An 18,549-nucleotide genomic window follows, 5' to 3' on the forward strand; every position below is an offset into this window, starting at 1 on the left:
TCTTCTTGCCCTACCTCCTCACCCTTCACTGCTCTAGTCACCCCCATTCTCTCACCCCATGGCTCTAAGCCAGGGGTTGATAAACTGTGGCCTGCAGGCCAAATGAGGCTCTTTGCCTGTTTTTATACAGCCTGTGGATCAAGAATGGTTTTTACATTTTAAGTGGATAAAAAATATCAAAAGAAGAGTATTTTTCAAAATGTGAAAAATGTTATGAAATTCAATCTCAGTGTCCATAAATAAAGCTTTATTGAAGTAGAGCCACTTCCCTTCATGTGTCTATAGCAGAGTTGAATAGTTTCAACAGAAACCTTAAGGCCTGCAAAGTCTAAAATATTTACTATTTAGATCTTTACAGAAAGTTTGCTGACCCCTGACCTAAATATTTGCTGAAAGATTGGTTTTGGGATCTGGTTATCTTCTTTACATCTCTCTAACCGTTAGTTTTGAGATATGTAAAAAGCTTTCTCCGTGATGAAACAGTAGGTTTTCAGAATCTTCATGTCGACCAACAGGCTATGTCCACTGCAGACACAACTAGAAATATGTGTATCAATGTGTGGAATCCTTTTAACTTCAGGATGTCTCAAAAGTTTTCAAAGAACTATTTATGCTTCCAAGGGATGTATAGCAAACATTCTTTGGGAAATGTGAACCTACTTTTATTTTAAAATAAATTTATTTATTTATTTATGGCTGCGTTGGGTCTCCGTTGCTGCGCACAGGCTTTCTCTAGTTGCGGTGAGCGGGGGCTACTATTTGTTGCAGTGTGCGGGCTTCTCACTGTGGTGGCTTCTCTTGTTGTGGAGCACTGGGCTGTAGGCGCGCGGGCTTCAGTAGCTGTGGCTCGAAGGCTCTAGAGAGCAGGCTCAGTAGTTGTGGCACACGGGCTTAGTTGCTCCGCAGCATGTGGGATCTTCCTGCATCAGGGCTCGAACCCGTGTCTCCTGCATTGGCAGGCGGATTCTTAATACTCTGTGCCACCAGGGAAGCCCTGAGGCTACTTTTAGAATAGTGACCACAACTTTTGTTAAGATTTCAATTTTGCATCAGGATACTGTATTTCATAAATGTGAGGTCAATACTAAGGCAAGTTCCATAAGATCACAGAGCTAACAACGTAACAGAACTGAAGAACACAAGCAAATGAGATAATCTATGGAAGAAGGGATCATTCATCTGAGCTCTTTGCATAAAAACACTTAAATGTCTGTGAAACCACTAAGTAGAAAAAACAACTCACCACCAAGGACCTTGACTTGGGTCAATATAAAGGACCAAATTCTAGGCTTTTTAATTTTTTTTAACATCTTTATTGGAGTATAATTGCTTTACAGTGGTGTGTTAGTTCCTGCTTTATAACAAAGTGAATCAGCTATACATATACATATATCCCCCCATCTCTTCTCTCGTGCATCTCCCTCCCCCCCACCCTAGGCTTTTAAAATTTTTTTCCTCCATAGGAAGTAGACTAAAGAAGATGGCAACAAACAGGAATGAACTCCACATTACCTGCTCCAAAAATTTGAGTTTATTTCCTGTTTAATTTACTAAACCTTACCCATAAGATGCTATGGTTTGGATTCAAAGTGAACAGAAGAGAAATAACCACAGACTGACATATGCATTTTCTCTCAAGTGATAGCAGTGAATCACTGTATAGGAAAACAGCAAGAAAAAAGAAGTGTAACACAATAGTAAAAAAAAAAAAGTATTCCTTTACCTTGTTCTTGCTTAATCCTCTCTCTTTCTGCATATCCCGCAGTCAGCATATTAATTCTGTTAAGCCACCTGAAGAAACAAATATTAAAGTCAGTAACATTGCAACTGATTTTTTTTATACTTAACTATTTTCTTGGGAATAGTTATTTTAAAATGTATAAGAATATATGGAATAATCCCAGATAAAGGGTGTGCTTTTTGCTACTCTTAACACATGGAGTCTTCAATGAGCTATAATTTGCTGTAGTACAAACTGCTCCCACACTAAAGGTGCTATTTCACTAAAAAAGTCTTGGGCAAACCTGTTAACATCTGCAACATAAAGGGTTTTGAGATGACCAAAGCCCTATTAATTCTGTTGCTCTAAATGTAAAAGCACTTCAAATATTTTTGCTGTTCCGTTTCTTCAGAACAAATGCTCCTTTAGAGATATTTAAACAATATCAGATATAATTTGTCCTGAGAAGGGAAAAAATTATAGACCTTGCCTGTCAAAATATGTTTTACCATGAAATATTAGTTTTGATGAATCTCCTTTAAGTTTAATGATCCAAAGGGAAACACAGCTCAGTAGTAGTATACTTTGGAAATTTGTCTCTAAATACAAGGGTATTAGGTTTTTCCAAACACAAAACGAGCATATACAATTTTAACCTCTGTTTAGATCTTGAAAATTTATTTCCATGAACAATAGTAATTTAAAAATAAATCTTAGTTCTTTCCTCTTTCAGAAGAGTTGCTATTGCCAATGTAGGGAACTGCCTGAAGCAAAGCACTATTTCAATCTCTGTCTTTTGTCCCACCAGGTCTCTCCCTGTGTTCATTATTCTGGAAACTGTTTACACTGCATCAGATTATCAAATCACAAAATCTTTAAACTAACCTGACAGTTTTCCACTGGTCAATCCTGAGCTATGATCCATATATCTTCCCAAATAAGAAAGTAAGGAAGAATCAACCTTCCAAACTAGCTTGAGTAAGTTTGGAATCACTAGTATAGTTAACATCATTAAATTGTGGAATAATCTGATTGAAACACGTTTTTAGGAAAAAAACTGTGTTTGAGAAGCTTTTCTCCTAGGAGATTATCTCCCCTGTCAAGTGGAAGATGACTTTCTTTGAAGTGACTCATATATTTCGTCATTTATGCCAAGTGGTGTTAACTGTGCATCAGATACTTAGAATATCTTGAAAAGGGAGGGAGGAAAGTTGTTTCTCTAATGGACAAAATCACATCCATGGAAATTTAAGCTTTAATTTTAAGAATAAGTCACTTAAAGCACAACTTTATTTTGACAAAGCCTACAATGTAATGATCACCTCAACTATGGGAAGTAAAGAAGGGACTGGAGCAGAAATGGAAAAAAAATGGATCAAATGAATTCAGCAGCATGATATATACACATGATCCAGAAAATTATAAACTGTCAGCCAAGAAGTTAACTTCATGACAAATAACCTTTTAAAAATGACTCCAATCATTAGTAAAAGGTCAAAATTAAAATCTAGCCTATAGGTCATTTGTAGTAAGAAAGGGGTTGAATTTGTACTACAAGGTGAATCTTAGCACTCTTAGGAAAGACTGGCTTGGTGCTTTTTGGGTGGAAATGATGTTGATACCACTAGAGGAATATTTGTTAATGAATTTTAATTCAGTACTTCATATTTAATACTTTTTAATATATCACTGAAATTTCATTTTATCAGAAGTCTAAAGAGCAGTGAGGTCTTCATGAGATGAATAAGGAAACTAAAAAGAGGCTTCTTAATTTTTCAGCTCAACAACATTTATTAAATGCCTGTTGTATGCTGAACAATGAGCTACGTTTTGTGGGTCCAAAAATGAATAAGACATAATTTCTGCCTTTGATGAGCTCCAGGATTCCTAAATTCCACAAGACAATTAAAAAATTAAACTACTTTTAGGAAGAAAAATTCTGTCCCCAATAAAAACTCTTTACAAAGTGTATGCGTAAACTTGTATGTATAGACACAAAAGGCTGAATGCAACACAACTGTTGTTGCTGTCTTGGATAAAGTTGTCCTTAGGCCTCAGTTAGAAGATGCTTATCCAAACACTTGCTGCAGTTATGGTTTGGTGTTTATATGCTATTATGAACAGCAGATATATATGCATTAATTGAGTTAAGAAATATTAATGTGTGCCAGGTACTGTTCTAGGCACTGAGGATAGAGAAAGATAAATGAAACAAAGTATCTGTTTTCATGATGCCTGTATCTTCAGTGAGGGAGACAGACAATATTTAAGGATAAGAGGATTGGGCCTATGGTGAATGTTCCAATGAAGCTGTCAACAGCTGACACAGAATAACGTACTGAGAGGGAAACCAGAGTAAGAACTGGGGAAGAAATGTAAGATAATCACACTAAACAGAAACTGGTGAGTCCTGACAATTATAAGGACATATGTGCTGACGTGAAAAGGAATACATAGGCCAAGTGAATTCAGTAAATAAGTCTCAGAATACTTGAGAAACATGATGTTTTGTTTTCTTCCCACAGATTTCACACAGGCTGGCAAAAAAGTTTTTTTTAATGTTTCAATGCTCATTTCTGAGGATGGAACAGATGGATTGGTGGTAGGGTGCTCAAAAGTGTTTTTGAAGATTACCTCACAATCAAACTTAAAGCTACTCAAAAAATAGATGGTGAGATTTTAATATTCTAAGTTATATGTATTTGGGTATATGTATGCATGTGCGTATGTATGTGTATACACACATGCGGATTTTACAGAAGAAAATTAAATCTAAGGATTGCTTTTTCATTCCAGTTACTAGGTCCTGTCAAAACTAGCACTCCATTTTAAAAATACATATGATAATATTTTAGAAATTATGAAATAACCAGGTAAGGCACTTATTTATAATTATTATAATATAATTATAATTATTTATAACTATATCATCTCTTGAAGGCTTAGGTACATGCCTTCAAAGGACTACACATAGAATGAACCAACACCTGCTATGTAACAATCAGCTTATTAAATAAAGTTGTTGGAGGCTGTCCCTCCCCAACACCAATCCTCTGTGAATATTGCCAGCACTGACTCTCCTCCGTCCTATTGACAAGTAATTTTTAATAAACTTGCCTATTGAAAGCAGACATTAGGAATATGCTTATTCAAAAAATAAAAAGCAGGGCAAAACAATAAAAGTCCACTATACTTAAATTTTAAAGAAAGACTCAGTATTTCAGGACAATTTAATTCTGAAGGTTGTAGTACACCACGGCAAGGCTTACATAAAACAGCACTCTTAAATGTACCATGTGGAGATGACATATTTGATCAGATTTATTTATTTTTTTCTTTGACCCATTGCTTAGAAAAGGCAACAAAATGAAACATATGGGTTTGGTTTAGCTTCTTCTCTGATATCCTGAACCAGATACATCCACAGGAGTATTAGGGAAGAGTTAGTGACATCATACACTTCTGAGTTATTGCTAACACAGGGTAGAGAATGGAGATCAAGAATGGTTTTATAGTTCATAAAAATGCATTTTTGAACAGGCTATTTTCTAAACCTAAAAAGACCCTGATTAGCAAGTATCACGAAAGATTAATTTATGTTAATTCCTGGATGGAAGTAACTGTGTTCTAGTGGATCTATCTTGTAGGAGAGGACATGATTATATATACCACTTATTTTCTGTTTGGTTATGATGTAAATCCTTCATATTTATCCTAAGGGCATTGAGGTCAATTGAGGTAAAATGGATAGTGAGTAACAACAACAGTAGAAGTATGAAATAGTTAAAACACAAAATAGAGTACCACCCCTCCCCAACAAGTACATAAACATTTTCATTTTGAGAATAAGCTCTTCAAATTCTGATTGGCTACTGTGAAATTTCAAGAATGGTAACATGCAAATCAAGAGAAGATTATGGAAACCAAATACAAGGCTCAGTTCACAGAACTAGAGCAAATAATCCTAAAATTTATATGGAACCATAAAAGACCCAGAATTGCCAAAGCATTCCTGAGGAAAAAGAACAAAGCTGGAGGCATAACACTCCCAGACTTCAGACAATACTACAAAGTGACAGTAATCAAAACAGCATGGTATAGGCACAAAAACAGACATATGGATCAATGGTACAGAATAGAGAGTCCAGAAATAAACCCACACACCTATGCTCAATTAATCTTTGACAAAGGAGGCAAGAATACACAATGGGGAAAAGACAGTCTCTTCAGCAAGTGGTGTTGGAAAAGCTGGACAGCTGCATGTAAATCAATGAGGTTAGAACACTCCCTCACACCTTACACAAAAATAAACTCAAAATGGCTTAAAGACTTAAATATAATATGACAGCACAAAACTCCTAGAAGAGAGCATAGGCAAAACATTATCTGACATAAATCCCAGCAATGTTTTCTTAGGTCAGTCTCCTAAGGCAATAGAAATAAAAGCAAAAATAAACAAATGGGACCTAATCAAACTTATAAGCTTTTGCACAGCAAAGGAGACCATAAACAAAACAAAATGACAACCTAAGGAATGGGAGAAAATATTTGCAAATGATGTGACTGACAAGGGCTTAATTTCCAAAATATACAAACAGCTCATACAACTCAGTAACAACAAAAAAACCCCCACAACTTAGTCAAAAAATAGGCAGAAGACCTAAGTATACATTTCTCCATAGAAGACATACAGATGGCCAATAGGTACATGAAAAGATGCTGAACATCGCTAATTATTAGAGAAATGCAAATCAAAACTACAATGAGGTATCACCTCACAGCAGTAGGAATGGCCATCATCAAAACATCTATAAGCAATAAATGCTGGAGAGGGTGTGGAGAAAAGGGAGCCCTCCTGCGCTGTTGGCGGAAATGCAGATTGGTGCAGCCACAATAGAAAACAGTATGGAATTTCCTTAAAAAACTAAAAATATAGCTACCATATGATCCAGAAATCCCACTCCTGGGAATATATCTGGAGAAAACCATAATTCAAAAAGATACATGCACGCCAATGTTCACAGCAGCACTATTTACAATAGTCAAGACATGGGAGCAACCTAAATGTCCATCAACAGAAATGGATAAAAAAGATGTGGTAGGGCTTCCCTGGTGGCGCAGTGGTTGAGAGTCTGCCTGCCGATGCAGGGGACACAGGTTCGTGCCCCGGTCCGGGAAGATCCCACATGCCGCGGAGCGGCTGGGCCCGTGAGCCACGGCCGCTGAGCCTGCGCGTCCGGGGCCTGTGCTCCGCAACGGGAGAGGCCACAACAGTGAGAGGCCCGCGTACCGCAAAAAAAAAAAAAAAAAAAAAAAAAGATGTGGTACATATATACAATGGAATATTACTCAGTTTAAAAAAGAAGGAAATAATGCCATTTGCAGCAACTTGGATGGACCTAGAGATTACCATACTAAGTGAAGTAAGTCAGACAAAGACAAATACCATATGACAAATACCATCACTTATATGTGGAATCTAAAATATGATACAAATGTACTTATTTATAAGACAGAAACAGACTCACAGACATAGAAAACAAACGTCTGGTTACCAAAGGGGAAGGGGGGGACGGATAAACCAGGAGTTTGGGATTAGCAGGTACACACTACTATATATAAAATAGATAAACAACAAGGACCTACTCTATAGCATAGGGAACTATACTCAATATCTTGTAATAAACCATAATGGAAAAGAAAAGAAAATATATAAAACAATCACTTTGCTGTACACCAGAAACTAACACAACATTGTTAATCAATTATATTTCAATAAAAGAAAGGCTCAGTTCTCCTATTAATTATAAAAGATTTTATCAAGTTTTCTCAACACCTTTCTTTGCCCTCTCCTTGTATTCATATCCTTGGTTTGGAAAAATCACACCTATACCCTGAAGTGTCAAAGAACAAGATTATTTATAAAAGCATATTAAGTGTCCATTTAGCGTGTTCAAGCACATTTATGAAGCTCCAAAATTTTGTGCTTAAAAATATTTGAACACTAACTCTTTAGAGATATACAAAGAAAGTTATATGGCGTGAGAACCCTATGTATATAAAAGGAATATATATTGAAAGCAAACACTTATATAGCACTTACAATTTAGCAGGTACTGTTCTAAGCCCTTTATGTGTTCTTATTTGCTCCTCATAAAAGTTCTATGGGTGGAGATGGTTATTATCTCCATTTTTTAAAAAGAGTTAATACCTGACAGAGAGAGGTTAAGTTCTATATCCAAGGTCACAGAGCTACTAAGTGGGACGGCTGGAATTTGGACAGCCTGGTTCCAAAGTTCATACTCTTAACCACTATGCTATTCTGCATCTTCCTAACTATTGGCACATCATATGTGTAACATGCACTGCCTACTGAAGAGCTGTGAAGGGGAAAATTTTGAATCTTAAATCCAATTTCTACAAATCTAGAAAAGGGAAAGGAGAAAGGAAAGAAAAAGGAAGAAAGGATCAAACTCATAAGAGCCAAAATGGAAACAAGAAGCAGTATGTTGTAGATAATGAAAAAATATATATCCAGATTTTCCCAGAGCCACCAAATAACCACGTGCCATCTAATCACTTGGCTGCACAATCCTGTCCAGTGATAGAAGAAACGTGACAGAGAGATACACCAACTATGCCTATGCCTAAGTTATTGAGATGGATATTCTGTCATAAATACTCAGCACTTGGAAAAGTCAGATTTTTTTTTTTTTTTGTGGTACTTGGGCCTCTCACCGTTGTGGCCTCTCCCGTTGCGGAGCATAGGCTCCGGACGCGCAGGCTAAGCGGCCATGGCTCACGGGCCCAGCCGCTCCGCGGCATGTGGGATCTTCCCGGACCAGGGCACAAAACCGTGTCCCCTGCATCGGCAGGCGGACTCTCAACCACTGCGCCACCAGGGAAGTCCGAAGAGTCAGCTTTTTTTGTGGGTATCCTTTTTTCCTCACTTGGGAATAAATTTGAAGACATATTCTTGAAGTGGACTTAAAAAAATGTTTTTTTCTACAGTGGATTTTTTTTTTTTGGCCTATACATGGATTCTGGCACATTTTTGGTAAACTTGACAAAAAGTCAATGAGTTTATTTTGACTTTTTAAAATGTCATTCTTTAAAATTAGGTATGGCTACATGGAGCTATGGCTGGGTCCATTTTATTTTAAACTGATCTAGAAACTTCAGTGACATTATTCTCTAGGCATTGATGCGGAAAACAGAAATCTAAGCCTAACTGACTTTCTAAGTATTTTGAAATTTAAGTAACTTTACCTGTTCATATCATCAAGATGCTCAGCAGCAAAATAAAAGCTTTTGATTTTAGGATGACAGGCTTTGAATGCACTGCAAAAGGAAACAGAGTACATTTATTTATTTCAAATTGGGAAATAAGTTAGAACCAAACAATTTTTATGGATAAAAATTACCTCAGATCTAATCTGAGTTCACATACATAATGCTTCTGCCGTGATGACAGAAATGAGTGAAAAATTCAATTTTCTGCCCACAAAACTGCTTTCTTATTACCTCAATTTGAAAGCATTAGACAAGCAACCTATAATTTAAAAGCTAGAAATTAAAAAAAACCAAAACTACCCTTCCTTTCTCTCCCTCGCCCCAAATAAAATCAACTTACTATTTCTTGCGGCATTCATTGGCTCTATCAATTTTAAATTCAGGCAGACTGATGAATCCTTCTGCTTTTTCATCCTAAAGAGGCAACACTCTTGTTTAGGGTATTATATATAAAGGTTTGAAGCTGGTGCTACTATACAACTATGCCTTAAATATCTATACTAATGAATCAGTTCATTTAATCCTTTAAATTAGACATTTTAGAGATCAGAATTTCAGTCTTACCTGTTATAGTCCATTAAATTGAAGGTATATTTTGAACATTTAGAATAGTACAAATTAAAATACATACAGAAATGTTTAAAAATCCTTTTTATATTAAAATAAAGATAGAAAAATTTTTAATTCTCAAAGTGAAACCTGTTTTATAAGTAATTTTTCCCTCAGAATGTACATACACATTTATAACATATAAAATAACTGTAGTCCACATTTACAATTCAATTTTCTACCATTTTAAATGTTCAGATGTAAAATGTAGGGACATTTACTAATTCAATTCCTTTTCTGTCTCCAAAAAAAATCTCTTAAACCTGAATTAAATAATTATTTTGTGTACTCAAGATTTTACAAATGAAGAGGTTAATTTGCTTTTCAAATATCTGACTTGGTTTACATGCTATATATACATAAAAGTCATGTTTCACTTGGAAAACTGAATGAAATCCATAAAATGCCCCCCCCACAATGTGGGATGGGAATACAAGACAGGAGAATTATCTAAAATCTTACATCAGATGCAAATTATTACAACTAGGCTAAGATTATTTTTGGCTAAACCCTTTAAATGTTGTTGTCCCTTTCATGTTCATGAGCCAACTCCTCAGACTTTTACTCCCAAACTTTGATCTGTGCTGTACCAGTTCATGGCTCCTTATATATCAAGTTCAAGAGACATCATACTCCCATCTGCCATCTCAAAGAAAAAGAATAGGGGTTCTCAATTCTTTTAGTGTGTGTGTGTATGTTTATATGTAAAACTTAATAAAATTTGATGCTAATGATAGTGACTAAAATGTGTGTGTTATATGCAAGAGCAGTATAACTTCCAATATTTTTCAATATTTGAGCATTTTTTTCTTCCAATCTTAGGGTAAATACAATAGTCTCAAATCTCTTTGATTTGTGTTATGTTACCCTTGATGTCTTTAATGTTAAAATTAAAAATTTTGAACAATTTAAAATACTTTTGGGGTAGTTATGATCTCCCCATTAAACTCTGAAAGACAGAAAAGCATTCAGCAGACAATCTACAAGTGATCTAAAATAAAGAGAAACATAAAGACGTTATGTTTTTACACTACTTGATTGGCATACAGAAAGTTTTTAGCCAGCACACTACATTAAACCACATACATTTTTATGAAAAAAAAAGCTAACAATAGAAATTTTTGTTTAAAAAACTTAAGGTGGGAAGAGATATGGGAACATATGTATATGTATAGCTGATTCACTTTGTTGTGGAGCAGAAGCTAACACACCATTGTAAAGCAATTATACTCCAATAAAGATGTAAAAAAAAATAAAAAAATAAAAAACTTAAGGTGAACTGATAGATGGCTATGGCAAAGGAAGCAAATGTAGAGTTAAGGGAATATCAAAAAATAAGGTATACTGTATATCTGTTGTGATATGTGACAGGTTATATAATTACTCTGGATATAAATCTGTTTACTGGAAATGAAACAGGAAATTATAAGAACAATTGGCATGTATTATATACCCTCCCCCTGCTGTCCCTATTGGGCCAAATGAAATGAATACTTGAAGATTTTTGAAACTAGTCTACTAGTTCATTTATTCCTTAAGAAAAACTGAAACAAATGCAGGTGGTATTAACTTAATTTACTTAACTTACTAAAGGACTTCCTCCCAAAAAAGCAAACAGAAAAAATTTTAAAACTTTGAACAAAAGCAAGACATTTAAAAATCTTTATCAAATTTCCATGTATAATCCTTTTGAGTAAGCTATTGCTTGAATTAGTTTGGTATTTTTAATTAGATATACAGAATTTTACTATACATTATCTATATTTCAAATATGTTGCTACATTAGAATAATTGAGACAAGTGCCTTTCCAGAACCCCACAATGCAACCATTTTAAGAAGGCAGACTGAAAAATAACCAGCATAAGTCTCCTGAATTAGCCTTAAGGTGATTATATGATTTTAAAATGTAAGTCTCAAGACGATGATTCTTTTGGTTAAAGATAAAATGAATGAGAAAACAAAATGTGCTTTGTCTTACCTCCTCATTAATATACCAATATAGGGATGCATCCTTTAGGACAAACCAGTATTTCTTCCATTTCTGTGAAAAATAACTCTTCGCATCTTTCTTTTTCCAAAGCCAGCCCTCACAGTCACCACGGCCAAGATCTTTGCAAGAAATTCGTCTTTTGCTCTTGCCGGCTATAGGACCTAAAGATAATAGTGGGTAAAAATGCTCTTTAAATTTTGTATACGTGTGAAGGTAGAAGGTTAATCTATAGATTATAAAAATAAGTCTGGATACTTAACAACCTTAAAAATTCTTATTTTCTCTTTGTATCAGAATAAAAAACTATGGAAAATTGTAATACCTTTTCGCCCACATGAGTGACATACAATTTAATCTGAAGTGCGTGATCCCAGTCTGAAAACCTGTTGAGACCATGTGTTGCAAAAGGTACCTTGTATCATAATTGACCTGAAGGAGAAGCCGGTCTTGGTAGCTCTTGTGCTAGGGGGTTGTTCTCTTCCAAACCACACTGGGCTCAGGCAAGAGAGGATGGGTGAACTGTGCTGGTGATTATCCCAGTGCAAACTAAGCAGCTAAATGTTTCATTTCCTTTTCTTACCTTTGTTTTTCTTCTTTGATTTGTGCTGCAGAGAAGACTGCTGAAATGTCTGAAATCAAAGATAGGGAAGAATGTTATGTGATACGCAGCGTGCCATCGGAGTCCCAACAAGCTGCAGAGAACACTCAAAAGCTGAACGGTGACTCTGAACCCCGGTCAGCGAAAGTACCTTCTTTTTCCAAAGACTCAAAACAAATTCATATATAACATGCCGCTAAACTTTCTACTTTCTCATGAAGCAGGAGAGAATAATATTATCTTGGTCTTTATTTTGTAGGCAGAGAAATAGGGACATAAAGTAGGGCTGAAACTGAGGGCTCATATATGCAGAGCACTACCTTTCTTAGGGGTTTACAGTGCTTTCTCAGGCAATATCTCATTTGATTCTCACAAAATCTTATGAAGTTGTCAAGCAAATATGACTATCACTTGTTCCTTTGAATTTCATTATATACCATAAGCCACCATGAGCTACTGATCTCCTAGGCCCTCCCCCTCAGTTGCTAAATATTTCAGCACTTGAATCAGTATTTTGTTCTCACACCTACTTCTGTCTCTATTATGGGGAACTAACCTTCATGTAGGTGATGTCAGTATGTTGGCTTTCTCAGTCCCTCATCTCTAACGTTCTTTACTTCTCCACTCTTCAGCTACCCACCCCCATGACCCTATATTTGTTACTCTTAAGCATACTCCAACAACTGCCTCCATTATCTCCGTTTTACATAGTATAATACCTCTAACCCAGCAATTTTTAGAAAATCTTCATTGAGGCATCCAATTTATTGACTTTACCACCTTTTGTGCCTTTATTTCTCTTCTTCTACTTGCTTTCCATGGGACATCGTTATGACCATTTCCTTGAGCTATATACTTCCTGCATCATACTCACCTAGCTAACAACCATCTCAGTTAAACCCACCTATTAGTCTATTCCACGCTAAGGACCAGAATAGCGTAATGTCTTAATAGAAAAACCCACAACTGTATGACTAGTCTAGCTTTCAATTAATGACTATAAATCACTGGTTCCAGTCAGACAGTCTACTAAACTAGATTGTTCACTGGTCTAAATAAGGTTAATTATGTTCATATGATTGGCTAGCTAACAGGGTAGAGAGATAGCATGTGTAATTTTAATTCACAGATAATCCTTCAAAACGAATTTTAGGTAACAGATCCTTCTTCATATCTGTAAGGGGCAATTGGATTTTGTCTACATAAAATTTGCTGGCCTTGGTTTTATAAAGTAAATTCGTATTCTGTGACATACTTCCTTATTTAGTATCTTTGCTTGTAAAATAACATTCTACTTACATAATAATTTGCATGATTTATATATGGTTTACATAATTCTTAGGAATATAATATTATGGGTGGATATTAGTCCTAAAGATAAGGGTCAGATAATTTGCCGACATTCAGTGTAACGCAGAAATAATCACCCAATTGTCAAAGTAATATAAATACATATATATGCGGGGTGTGTGTGTGTATAAAACTTTGCAGGATCCATGGCTACAGAAATTCATAATCAATTTTGGAGAGAGAGCATAAAAGATAAAACCCATCATGCTATGTTAATTTTCTTGAGTGCACTTTGCTTCAAAATAATAACTCAGGCTAGTGTGCTTAAGTATAGTTAATTTACATTTAGCTATTTTCCCTAAATTGTTTGGCTGTAAAATTACTGATTGGGTTTTTTCCTTTTGTGTTTCCACAAGTAATCATTATAATTTTACAGCTCATTATTTTTAAAAATGACAAAGATGGGGGTGGTTTGTTTTTAGGAAGCTACATGGATAACAGACAGCTCAAAAGAATTGAGTTATATAATGTACTTCCTATGGTTTTTGCACGTTATTTCTTAGAACCTTAAGGTCTACTTTAAAATCTACACAAAGACATATTTTACGCTCTCCAGCTTTTCTTTTTTAACAAGATTATCTTTTCTTTCCCTATAAAAATATATTCTCATACTCATCATGATTGCAGAGTATAATCAGTATACATATTGTTGGAACCTAAGAACTCCTAGGCACACAATACAGATTTATCCATCATTCAAAGAAGCAAAGCTTTAGCTGTCTTTTTAAAATATTGTAACTATTACAATGAAATTCTCTTAAGAGAAACGTCATTATTTTTCTAAGTGATGTGACATTTTCTAAAATGAAAGAGTTAATTGAATTATATGCTTTTGAAAGTAATGGAAAAAACAATGAAAACTACCATTAAGGAAATAGGTCTCTGTGTAGAAAAGAGTAATATAGCAGGCCTGAGGCTATTTTAGAAAGGCCTGCTTGCAAGGTTGGCCCTCAGCTGACATACGGGAACTTGGCTGGTAAACAGTTCCCTGTACTGACATGAAGCTTCCCTAAGCGTAAGATGATTTTGCCCACCTGGGGACTCAACACTTGCTTTCATTTCAGGAAAGGAAAAGTAGTTGCTAGGCAGAGGATGCCTATGTAACCAACCCATTAAAATCCTTGGGTACTTGAGTCTTCAATGGGCTCCCCTGGGCAGAGACACTACCCTCATGTGACTGTATTTTTGCTGCTGGGGAAGTGTGCACTCTGCATGATCTGTCATGAGAAGGAGAGAGCACAGGAAACCTGCACATGGATTTCTCCAGATTTCATGTGTATCTTTTTTTCCCTACTGATCTGGCTGTATACCCTTGCTGCATCACTGTAATAAAATCTTAGCTGTGGGTACAACTATATGTTGAGGCTTCTGAGTCCTAGTGAATCACTGGACGTGTGGGTGATTTGGAGACCCCTGAAACAGATTCAAAGATTCCTTAAAAACTTGTATCAGAAACTGCTCATTATTCATACATATAAATAAATCCTGACAGTGAAGGTTTCCTCATGTTATCAGCAAGTATGATTAAATACCTTGAGGTGCAGATTTACAATCTTGTGTAGTCTTTTCTAGTAGAACTGATGGAATTATTCATTCTGAGTGATAGATATTTAATTGTTATCATTTTTCCCAGTTTCTAGTGATATCATGAAATATTTAATAAGAGCAAGACATTAAGAACAGATACATGACTATAATGGATAACATAGCAGATCATATAAGGTATTATGACCAAGTTCAAAAAGAAAGAGGCCTGGAATCTTTGCTTTACTGATGATGAATGTTTTTCTCATGAGACAGAAAATTTGTAATATATTTTATTTCTGTATTTTTCTTCTTAGTTTCAGATCACCCTTCTTCCAGGTTCATGCTCAAGTAAGTATGTCTTTTAGAAGTTCTTTCATAGCAGTCTGTGAGTAGCAAACACTGCTAGATTTTTATGTTTGAAAATATAAAAACCCTTTACTCTTAAATAAAATAATACCTTAGCTGGGTATAGAATTCTGAGTTGAAAATAATTTTCCCTCTGCATTCTGAATATATCACTTTATTTTCTTTTAGCATCTATCATTGCCCTTAAGACATCTGTAGCTAGGGACTTCCCTGGTGGCGCAGTGGTTAAGAATCTGCCTGCCAATGCGGGGGACACGGGTTCACACCCTGGTCTGGGAAGATCTCACGTGCCGTCGAGCAACTAAGCCCATTTGCCACAGCTACTGAGCCTGCACTCCAGAGCCCGCGAGCCACAGCTACTGTGCCTGCGTGCCACAACTAATGAAGTCCGCATGCCTAGAGCCCATGCTCTGCAACAAGAGAAGCCACTGCAATGAGAAGCCCGTGCACCGCGATGAAGAGTAGCCCACAGTCGCCGCAACTAGAGAAAGCGCACGCGCAGCAACAAAGACCTAACACAGCCAAATATAAATAAATAAATAAAAAATCTGTAGCTACTCTGTCATTAGTTATAATTTGTCTTTAGTCTCTCTGTAGCTTTTAAAATATTCTGCAATTGCTCTATGATGTGTCTAGGTTATAACTGGTTTTAATTAATCTCATTTCACATTCATTGTGTTGTTCTTGAAGGTGTTATTTCTTCAATTCTGAAAATTCTCAGGCATTGTCTCTTCAAAGGGCCTTCTTTACTAGTCTCTCTCTTTTTGTCTCTAGACTTATGTTGGTACCTCTCAATTTATCATCTATGTATCTTTCATATTTCTGCAATGCTTTTTAGGTGAATTCATTCTGCTGTTTTCCAATTTCCTAATTCTCTCTCTGATTTTAAACAGTCTAAAGTATATCTTACCTATAGAGTGTTTATTTCACTGACTATATCTTACACATCCAGGATGTCTAGTTGGTATTAGTGCTTCTGAATATTCAGTGTGTTCTTAATCATCTTGTTATTATTTCAAATTTTATTTTAAGGGGTTTTCTGGATTTCCCATAATTTCCATTTACTAAGGAAAGAATCACCTTATAAGAGTCAGCGCTCTGGTCAATTGCTGTATCTTTATTCAACCTCCTTATACTCGTGGGTGAGGAACCTCTGCTTGCCTTCCCAGTTGGTTTCACCCAGTGAGTCAATCTTCAGTTTCCTGACATAGCTGTGGTCCATTTGTTCTCTGATCCCCATTAGAGTAGACTCCCAGTCATTTCTAGCTCTTTCTGGACTCAGAGCCTACCAGGTATATGGCTTTAGTTCCCATTTATTGTTGTGTGCAATTTTGTTCTCTCTTCTAGTCCTTGGAGACTAGATCTTGTTTTTGACCATGACTGTATCTTTTTGTGTTTGGGGTAGGGTGTATGTGTGTGTGTGTGTGTGTGTGTGTGTGTGTGTGTGTGTGACAGAGAGATAGAGACAGAGAGAGAGAGAGAGAATTCAAAGTATAAGCTCATAAGGCTTACTGACCACCAAAAATAGACTCCTTTTGTAAACATTTGTGAAGGTCCATTCTCTTAAAAAACATATTTTTATCTTTTTTCCTGAATCATCATTCAATAAAATCTTTCTAACACCATCACTAGCACTTTCTGTTTATTGTAGGGAGCAGCTGGGTGAAAGTTCTTTGAACTTTCTCCCTAAGAATGTTTACAAACTCTGAGCTTTAGCTACTTATGAATTTATATAGTCAATCGGGATTTCTTGACTGAGCTGCAGGCTGCCTAACTCAACAGATTTAATGTGTACAAAACTGAGCTCATGATATCCACCACCCATCAACCGAATCTGCTCCTCTCCTAGTCTTCTATACCTTAGTAAATGGCAATTCCACTTCTCCCCACAGTGGCTCACACCCAGAATACCAGAGTCAATCTTGACTCTTTCCTTTCTCTTATAGCCCATAGTCAATCCACCAGAAAGCTGTATCAGCTCTGTATTCAAAATATGTTCACAATATGACTTTTTCTTACCACCTCTACTACTACTATCACCTTGGTCTAAGCCACCATCATCCCTCACCTGCATCACTAAAATATCTCGTCACTGTTCTCCCTCCCTCTGCTCTCATATCTTCTATTTTTAACATAAGAGTCAGAGTGATCCTGTTAAAATATGATTTGATCATGAAAACTCTCCAATGGCTTCTCATCTCACTCTGAATAAATGCCCAAATCCTTCCACTGACCCTGAAGGCCCTGTATGACCTGGCCCCTGTTACCTTTGCTTCCTGCGCCTACCCTTACTAACTTTGCTCCAGCCACACTTGCTGTTCCTAGATTATGCTGAGTGGAGTCCCATCTTAGGGCCTATACCCTTGCTGTTCCCTCTGTCTGAAATGTTTGCTCAGATACTGAAAGCAGCTCTTTTGCCCCTTTCCTGTTTGCCCATTTCTGTCCGCCTCTAACCTTAAAATAACCTCATTATAAGAATGAGATGACTAAGCAATTGAAACTAACTCCTGACCTATGTTCTCCTGAATGCACACCAAGCCTTGTCTAACTTGTTGATTCTTTTCCTAGATAAAAAGAAGAAAGAATGAAGAATGAAGCAGTTAAAAAATGACTAGCTCTCTACCCACAAAAGCTCCCTTAGCACTCCTGCAGGCAGATCATGCAGGCAAGATAACATGTGAAGAAAGAGTCAGCCAGTCTGCACCCAATGGAGAATGATGCAGAACGCAACCTCCTGTCTTGATGATCCACTGAGATTCTTCATCCCCATTTTTCCCTTTAAAAACTGTCATCGCTGACCAGAATCTTCAGAGTTGGTTTCTGGACACGTGTCCACCTTCTCCCCAGATTGCCAGCTTTTCTGATGAAAGCACCTTTCCTTTCTACTGACACTTGCCTCTCGAATTATTGACTTATGAGCAGCAAGCAGCCGAACCTGGGTTTGGTAGCAATACTCTGGTGGCTTACTCCCTTACCTCCTTCAGATCATGAGTCAAATGCTTCCTTTTTAGTAAATTCTTCCCAGGCTTCCCTATCTAAAATTGTTATCCTTATCGTCCTCAACACTTCCTGTTTTCCCTCCCTGCTTTATTTCT

The 18,549-nt window shown here is 36.4% G+C and overlaps 1 protein-coding gene and 1 long non-coding RNA gene across 5 annotated transcripts in view; one reads left to right on the forward strand and one right to left on the reverse strand.

The window, feature by feature from the left end:
• CNKSR2 (connector enhancer of kinase suppressor of Ras 2) overlaps positions 1 to 18,549 on the reverse strand; it is a 258,143-nt gene that overhangs the window by 50,549 nt on the left and 189,045 nt on the right. For all 4 annotated transcript variants that reach the window (XM_060137023.1, XM_060137022.1, XM_060137021.1 and 1 more), the window contains 5 exons: positions 12,194 to 12,242; positions 11,602 to 11,774; positions 9,354 to 9,427; positions 8,990 to 9,061; positions 1,724 to 1,791 (listed from right to left, as the gene is read on the reverse strand). In XM_060137023.1, the coding sequence (XP_059993006.1) occupies positions 1,724 to 1,791; positions 8,990 to 9,061; positions 9,354 to 9,427; positions 11,602 to 11,774; positions 12,194 to 12,242 (436 nt within the window). The remainder of the gene's footprint in view (positions 1 to 1,723; positions 1,792 to 8,989; positions 9,062 to 9,353; positions 9,428 to 11,601; positions 11,775 to 12,193; positions 12,243 to 18,549) is intronic.
• Positions 12,318 to 15,963, forward strand: LOC132513633 (uncharacterized). Its single transcript, XR_009538509.1, has 3 exons — positions 12,318 to 12,348; positions 15,403 to 15,436; positions 15,623 to 15,963. It is a non-coding gene; the product is annotated as an uncharacterized LOC132513633 (long non-coding RNA).

This window comes from Lagenorhynchus albirostris, chromosome X (assembly GCF_949774975.1).
Source record: "Lagenorhynchus albirostris chromosome X, mLagAlb1.1, whole genome shotgun sequence".
Classification (NCBI taxonomy): Eukaryota; Metazoa; Chordata; class Mammalia; order Artiodactyla; family Delphinidae; genus Lagenorhynchus; species Lagenorhynchus albirostris.